This window comes from Musa acuminata, chromosome BXJ3-3 (assembly GCF_036884655.1).
Source record: "Musa acuminata AAA Group cultivar baxijiao chromosome BXJ3-3, Cavendish_Baxijiao_AAA, whole genome shotgun sequence".
In the NCBI taxonomy this organism is placed as follows: domain Eukaryota; kingdom Viridiplantae; phylum Streptophyta; class Magnoliopsida; order Zingiberales; family Musaceae; genus Musa; species Musa acuminata.
The window spans coordinates 10168279-10175882 of NC_088351.1; the positions used below are offsets into that span (position 1 = coordinate 10168279).

Below are 7604 nucleotides of genomic sequence, written 5' to 3' on the forward strand. Positions count from 1 at the left end.
TTAATTGTATGCATGCCGTAAGGATTACTGGCACGGTTCATGTCTCACGGACCACTTTTTCGCATTCTTTGACCATACGCTTCCTCATCATTGGCTGCATGTCCTTTTAAGTTTACCTGTGCTACGAATGTCATCCGTAATAATAAGTGTACTAAGTTCACTTGTCACGATATTACACAGAGAAATAGAGAAGAAAGTGCTAACTGTTGCAAGATATTTAGATTATATTTTTTTTAACGTTATATATATATATATAAAGGCAAAATGTCATCGAAAGATAAATAAGGGAATCGGTAAAACCAAGTAGAAACAGGTCCCTTCCTCGTTTAGCCACATATTGCGCAGCACTAGGTCTGCCTTATAAATTCCTCGGTACATCCTCCCGGGTTTCCGCATCCCCAAGTCACCGCCTCTCTCTCTCTCTCTCTCTCTCTCTCTCTCTCTCTCTGTGGGGGGATCAAAGAGAGCAAGCAGTATGGGAACAGGAGACGGTTTCCATGGGAACAACGGTGCAACGACGGCAGCAGCGCCGGCCTACGCCCACGGGGTGCCTCACTCGGCATGGCACTCCCCGGTTCCCTACCTCTTCGGCGGGCTGGCAGCGATGATGGGCCTCGTAGCGCTAGCCCTAGTCATTCTTGCCTTCTCCTACTGGAAGCTTTCCAGTTTCCTGGAGTCCGGTGACGGCACCGAACAATCTGACCACGAGAAGCACGACGACGCCTCCTCCGGGAAGGACCCCGCCGTCCCCGAGGAGCGGTTCTTCGTCATCATGGCCGGCGACTGCACCCCCACCTTCCTCGCCATCCCCATCGCCAGCCGCGCCGTGTTCAACCGTACTGATGCCGACAAGAACATCGACGGAGAAAACAAGCAGCAAGAGGGAGCGGTACCTTCACCCATCAGTGTTCGTATCCAGATGGAAGGTGACGGCAGCCCACGCCGAAGCCACAACCAAGAACAGTAGCCAGAGATGTGTTCTTTGCTTTGTTGTCCTTGACCGATTTGAGTTTGTTTGTAGCGTCTTTTTAGGCGTATTCTGCATGAGTCGGGAGTGTAAATTCTAGAGTGATATTTGCATGAGCATTTGTTCCATGATCATTCGAAGACCTCTTCTATGCGAAGAGACGATGTGTGGATCATTCGAAGCCTTCTGACTGCGAGCGAGAACCGAGCTTTGGATTGCGCAGGGTGGAAACAGCCTCGAATATTCCCGTTATGCTCACCGCCGATGTTCGGCTGAGACGAGGGGAGGGGGTTGCACGCCACGTGACGTGCACGGGTTTGGATGGGGAGAGGGCGTTTGGCGTGCGGATGCGGAGAGACGAGAGCGTGCAGCTGTCGTCAGGAAAGAATGCCTTTTACAGGCTGTTACATTTGTTGGGGTGTGGAAAGCTCCGCGTGGCGGAGAAGCGATCGTGTCGAGTGTCATTGCGATACGTGTCTCGACTCACTCCCGTGTGGCCTCGTGAACGTCTCTCTTTCGCTGTTAGTTGCCCAGGACGATGTCACCTCGCGTGACAAATCGAGATACAAATAATGTAACCAAGCATATGTGTATAAAACGATCGTCGGCACATATCGATTGGAAATCGGTGCTTGGTCGGACAATGCATGCAAACTGATGCAGTGAAAGCGGCTTATCCTATGCCATGCAAATCTTATCTTTCTGGTAGCGAAGACGGGTGCATGCAGCGGATGCGTAGGGGGACGCGACAAATATCGAAAGCAGTGTTGCGTCAGTTACAAATCTTGGGCCGCCCGCCTCGCTCAACCATTTCCCGTGGGCCCGAATTCCCCACTTGAAATCCTCTGTCGAAACCCACAGTAATTTATTTACAGGATGTCCTGACAATAAATGCGCCCCAAATCCTATGGATTAGAACGAGACGTGTGGTTAAGCGGGTTGCTGATGGTTGGTTTGGTGGTATTGGAGAGTTGGTGGAGAAGGAGATAGCGAGGCAGATGGTGGCCGACAGAAAGGTGCATGCTAATAACTGGGGCATGCGACGGCTGGAAAGGTCGTTCGTAAAGACGCTGAGGACCCATAGCTACAATTAAAACGGAACGCTAACGGCGTTATGGGACCTCTATAAGTTTGTGCCCTACCTTATCCTATTCTGACCTATTTAGCAGTTGTGCGTCAGCAGGCCCAAATCTGTGTAATGGCTAATTAATGGGCCGTCGTTTCCGGTCGTTTGGGCCTCGTGGATAGGTGTCTCGAATCACAAACCAAAAACAAAAAAACACGAAAACAAAAACCATGCCGCACTTATTTATTAGACCACACTTTGAACAAACACTGCTTTTAAACTTCGTTAGTCAGCTGATTGCCTAATCCAAAATTTCATGTCAGGGATTGGTCCATTGGCTTCCGAGGACTGGAATCAATCATCTCTCCGTCGTTCACATGGAGGAAACCTCATATTAAACACCGTGTCATATCTTCTATCTTCTTTTCCACGGAAAGGGAACCCAAAAGCTTAGCATAGTGGTGAGCATGTGACTTATAGTCTTTGTTGCAACCCCCAATCTAAAAGGATCGATCATCGGTCTTTTATTCGGCACCAATAGGCTGCCAGTTATAGATCTCAAGAGGCCGAAAGCACTCACCGGAGTCGGGGAGGAAAAGCACGCACGCACGCACGCACGCACGCACGCATCCGCTTCGTGGATGAAATAACAGAACCCCATTTAGAGACATATTAGTGGTAATAATATACACCAAATGCAGGGGAGAAGGGGGCAAAAAAGAGCTAAACATAACCCCCCACCCCCTTAATACCATCGACAAATACATAATACCAGCCCAGAGAGAGTCGTCAAAACGAGGGCACCACGCCATAGCCGGGATCCACCATGAACGCCACCCCCATCGCTGACGAGTGCTTACGGCCGACCTCCACCGCCTCGATCTCCGACCGCTTCACGAACCTCCCCTTGATCCGCGGCCGCGTCTCCGCGTACGCCTTCCGGGACGCGTACCTGATCGTTTTCTCGAACCGCCGGCTCTTCCTCTTCTCCCGGTATCGCATCACCCTCGCCTTCCGATCCGCTGCCCTACCTCCCCCTCCGCCAGCCACGTCCACCGTCGCCGACTTGGCTCCGCCGCCGTTCCCGTCCGGCACCACCCCGAACTCCGAGAACGAGACCTGCGCCGATCGCCACACGGACATCAAATCTCGTAAGACATGGTAACTTGGTTTCGATTCTTTGTGTTAGGGTTTGTGCCTTACGGTGTGGCTGAGAGAGTCGGCGGTGTAGGGGATGTAGGAGGGCTTGGATCCGACCAAGTCGAGCTCGAAGACGCCATCGGGCGGGGGAAACGGCCCGGGAGGCGGCGCACCGCCGTCCCCCACGGTAGCTTTGGCGTGAACCGGGACGACGCCGTCTCCCTGCTGGTATCGCTCGTCCATCGATGTGGCATGCTCCAGATCCAGGTACGTTTCTACGTCCGAGAAGAAGTGGTCCACCTGTTTGCCGTCCGGCTTTTTCATCAAGCCATTAGCACAAAGATTGGGGAGGAGCCAGGAGGCGGCGGCGGAGGCGAGGGGCTCGAGGAAGGGGACGACGGCGGCGCGTTCGTGGCGGAGGGCGAGGGGGTTGGCGGAGTGGATGTCGGCGTCGCAGGCGGCGCAGATTGCGGCGGCGTCGGCCTTGCAGGTAACACTGGCGGGGGCCTGCTCGCAGACCTCGCACACCCACACGCGCCCGTGGCGCGGCCGCGCCCCGTGCAAGCGCGCGTCGCACTCGCCGCACAGGTAGTCACCGTCCGCACGGCAGTAGAGCAGGGCCGGGGCGGACTTGCAAGAGTCGCACCGCCGCGCCCCGACTGCGATCCAATACCCGTCTTTCTCGCTCGCCATCTCCCTCTCTCTCGTCTTCCTCCTGTTGGTTTCGGTTTACATTAAGCCCGTCATTTTAGTTATTGTGGGAATCAGAGTGGCTAGGTGTTGAGGCGAGGCGGGCCACGTGTCCAGATCAGGAGCCACGAAATAAGCGAAAATATTTTAGCTAAACCAAACTGGATTGTCGCCGAGTGGGCCCTGGCCAGTCGGCCCTCACCATCACGGGGCCCACAAGTTAGAACACCGAGTTCGGCTGCTCCCGTACGGATCACGGGGTGGCGCGCGGATGGTCAGGACGGTTGGCATTAGCGAACGTGTTAGCGTAGGGCATGCTTTGATCGTCGAGCGAAACCTCATGTTTCTATTCATCGCGTTCCGTAATTAAATATGTACGGAAAAAACTAAAAATCTATTTAGTGAGTCGCAAAGGGAAAAAAAAGAGAAAAGAAAAGGATCGGATGTGATTTTCCATTGGTGGGTGATCCGATTGTTAAACCACTGGAAAGCTCGGTTAGAAGATGGTCGCGTGGGATTTTTATCCTTTTTTGTTTTTGAGCTTGTCACATTCATCGTTTTTAATTTCCTTCAAGTTTCTCTGGGCACGTCCCTTTTGCGTGTGAGTGGGACTCGGATGTCCCACAAGGGTTTCACACTCGGTCTGGTGATTTGGTTGCCGTCGCGCTACTGCAACGGGATCCTTTACAGGATAGGTGGTAAAGTGTACGCCCGGTGTGTGTGACGTGTTGGTCATCCGTTTCAGGGGTCGCGTGGATCAATCGTGTAGATGCACGGGAATGCGGGTTCCGGGCACGCGACACTCCGAGATGACCGCAGCGGATCCGACAGTTGGTCGTTGAACAGGTCACAGGGCGTCGCGTCTTAGTGGGCCGGGAGAAAGGGACGCGCGTGGGGAATAGGACTTGGGACATATCACACGCGGTCCCGATGGGATGGGATGGGATGGGAAGGGATTTCATTCCTGCGCTGGCAACGGATTGGGTTGTGTTGGGTTGAATAGATTTGTCTTGTCGTTCTCCCTAGTATACGTGTTGTCAAATGCAAGGTCCACATGTATAATGGTTGGTAGATTAATTGAAGACTGCATGCTTTTAAACTAGGATCCATGACTGGTGGAGTTTCAGCGGACTGTAATTGGTGCAGTCCCACTGATGAACTATATAGTCCATGAATTCAAATAAGAAGAGAATTGGATGGGGCTCAGTAAACATTCCCTTAATCTGCAAATATATCGAGATATTGATTGGTGTAAACTTATTTATTCAAAAGGGTAGAGGGATATAAATCAGATATAGAATAAGATTCTATGTAATTGTATATTCAAATGACATGTAATTTTATTTTTCCTCGTAAAGCAGTTAAAAATTGTTCTTCCTACATTACAAAAGTTCACCTCTTAATCTCAGCGGCAGAGTTCGAGACCAAGTTGAATGAACTCTTCAAGCGTCCAGTGATGCTTGCCCCAATTCCTTCACCAACCTGTAAAGGTTTAGTTGGCCTGCCTGAATCGTCGAAACAAATTACTTCATGTCTCTGTTTGAGTCAGATCCAATTAGTATTTGGGATGATTGACCCGTGAATTTTAGTCATGTAAAGCATCTTTCATCTCGTGCACCACTGTCCTTTTTGTTACTAGAATGCTGCTGTAGGGACACTCTACTCTATACAGCAATCCAATTTCATGACCAAGTATGAAGTCCTTCAATTTTAGGCTGTGGCTAACTCAAACATGTGGTTGTTGGTAGTGAATTGATTCAGAAATATTTGGGCGATGGTTACAAACTTTTCAAGGAACTCTTTAGAGCACCAATTCTGACTCTCCTTGTAGACTTTATTGATGAGATCGATACATATGGGACTAAAAGGTGCTTGAATGAATGTAGTGGTTATATATGGCCAATTTTTTGTTCGTCTTTAATGATGCTTAATGTGATTAACATGTTAACTTTGGGGATATTCTAGATATGATGTCAATTCTGGTGGAGAAATTGAAATTCAAAGAACAGCGTCAGAATTGCTGAACCGCTGGACAAATTTATATGGCCTTGACATGAGAGACGATGTCGTATCGATTCTTGCCTTTAAAGAATCAAAAGCCTTTGATCCAGCTTCGCTTTGGCCTGGCCATTTGGGAAGATTGAATTTCCTCTGACTTACATTAGGATGATGACATATTTTTCAGGTACCTGCTAAATTCAGTTTTGGTTTGTTTTTCTAGACACATACCTATAAGATTGACACTGGTGGATGATATTAACCTCGAAGAATTTGTTACTATCAGGATGAGTTTTCTGGAGATGATATCATGGCAATCGGTTCATAAGAGGATGAGTTTTCTGGAGATGATATCATGGCAATCGGTTCATAAGAGGATGAGTTTTCTGGAGATGATATCATGGCAATCTGTTCATAAGCAGGCCTGCTCGCTTCAAAAGAACACAGAACGAAAGTAAGAGATATTTATATAGCAAATAACTTGTTAAAATATATTGTAGTGTTTATCACTAAAATATTATTTTATTTAGTGGACAGTATTTAAATATGTGCAGAATGTGGAATACATAGTTATAATGGCCTCAATCATTTTCATTGGGATGCCTTTGAGAGTGGCTGTTGGTTTAGCTTCTAGCCTCAATTTTGGTGCATGCTCTTCGATACGATTTTCTTTTCTTTGGGCTCGAGTGTTATGCTAGATCTTAAATGCTTACTCATGCATAAAAATAATCACCTTCGGAGTCTTAAAGGGTAGTGTTTATTCTATTCATATGTATATATTGAACAAAAATTTGGGTCGGTTAATAGATGTTTGATTAGTGTAATAATATTTGGCTGCAGGAATGATCGTCCCTACTGCAAGCATCTGTGTTTTTCTTTGGTAGCAGCATTAAAATTGTTATATGATGCAAAAGAAGGCCATTCACAGAAACCAAAAAAGAGAAAACATGGCAGGGCCAGCTTTAACTGTAGCTAATGGCAAGGGGGAGGTACCTCCATATGTGTCTCAACCTTTCAATCTCGGCTGATTGCCTACTGCCCCGATTGCAACAGTGGGGAGACCAGCCATGGTGTGTGTGGTTTGGTTGTTTGTTGGCACAGAGGTCCAGTTTTGACTATGCTCTAACCTTGTGGTTTTCAGTATTACCAACTCTGTGATTGTAAAATCCAACTCTGTGATGCTTATTCTTCTTATATTTGCTGTGTTAATTTCGAGCATTTTCATTTAACTTTAGCTACCGCTGGTAGTAAAAGATGTAAACCGCATGGGCATAAACAGCATGGGTTTTTTTTTTTTTTGCTTCAGGTAACCAATTGATGGGGATAATAAATAGCGACATGACACGCCACGCCTGGACGACATTCTGTCCAAAGAGAACAATAATACTGACGCGATGTGCGCTGACGTCACCCGCTCTTAGATAACGACTTCGTCGTCATCTGGCCCAACATACTTGGTCGAGGCAGAGGAGAACGACGACCGAGGCACGCCCATGCCCTGCGGCAGTTCGATTCTTCACGCAACGCCAACGGCAATATCAGATGCCATCAGAGGTACGATCCTGCCTCTACAAGCGGGCACATCAGGAAACAGTAAGCTTCCCTATAAATACCCTCGCATTCTAAACAGGAAGGGGAGGAAAAAAACACCAAGATAGACAACAGACTCCACTCCACATCATCTAACTTGATCGTCGGAGGGGTCGGGCCGAGCTTCCGACCCGACCTGTGTGCAGGCAAGGA

General features: G+C 48.6%; 2 protein-coding genes and 1 long non-coding RNA gene across 3 annotated transcripts; 2 read left to right on the forward strand and 1 right to left on the reverse strand.

Annotated features, from left to right (window-relative positions):
* Positions 1-374: 374 nt before the first annotated feature.
* Positions 375-1095, forward strand: LOC135632254 (protein GLUTAMINE DUMPER 2-like). Its single transcript, XM_065140670.1, has one exon. It carries the CDS (start codon positions 476-478, stop codon positions 965-967), a length of 492 nt encoding a protein of 163 aa, XP_064996742.1. The 5' UTR covers positions 375-475; the 3' UTR covers positions 968-1095.
* Positions 1096-2675: 1580 nt separating this feature from the next.
* LOC135632241 (zinc finger protein CONSTANS-LIKE 5-like) lies at positions 2676-3866 on the reverse strand. The gene is made up of 2 exons (XM_065140645.1): positions 3237-3866; positions 2676-3152 (listed from the first exon to the last, which is right to left on the reverse strand). The coding sequence occupies exons 1-2, from the start codon at positions 3864-3866 to the stop codon at positions 2823-2825; spliced, it is 960 nt and encodes a 319-aa protein (XP_064996717.1). The 3' UTR covers positions 2676-2822.
* LOC135632242 (uncharacterized) lies at positions 3057-7055 on the forward strand. The gene is made up of 4 exons (XR_010494644.1): positions 3057-3194; positions 3265-6048; positions 6148-6315; positions 6702-7055. It is a non-coding gene; the product is annotated as an uncharacterized LOC135632242 (long non-coding RNA).
* The last annotated feature ends 549 nt before the right edge of the window (positions 7056-7604 follow it).

Excerpts from the sequence above, each read along its gene's own strand:
- LOC135632254 (XM_065140670.1), top strand. The coding sequence starts at position 476 with ATGGGAACAGGAGACGGTTTCCATGGGAACAACGGTGCAACGACGGCA.
- LOC135632241 (XM_065140645.1), bottom strand. The coding sequence starts at position 3,866 with ATGGCGAGCGAGAAAGACGGGTATTGGATCGCAGTCGGGGCGCGGCGG. Across the intron at positions 3,153-3,236 it reads CCGACTCTCTCAGCCACACC|GTCTCGTTCTCGGAGTTCGG; the intron begins GTAAGGCACAAA and ends CGATCGGCGCAG.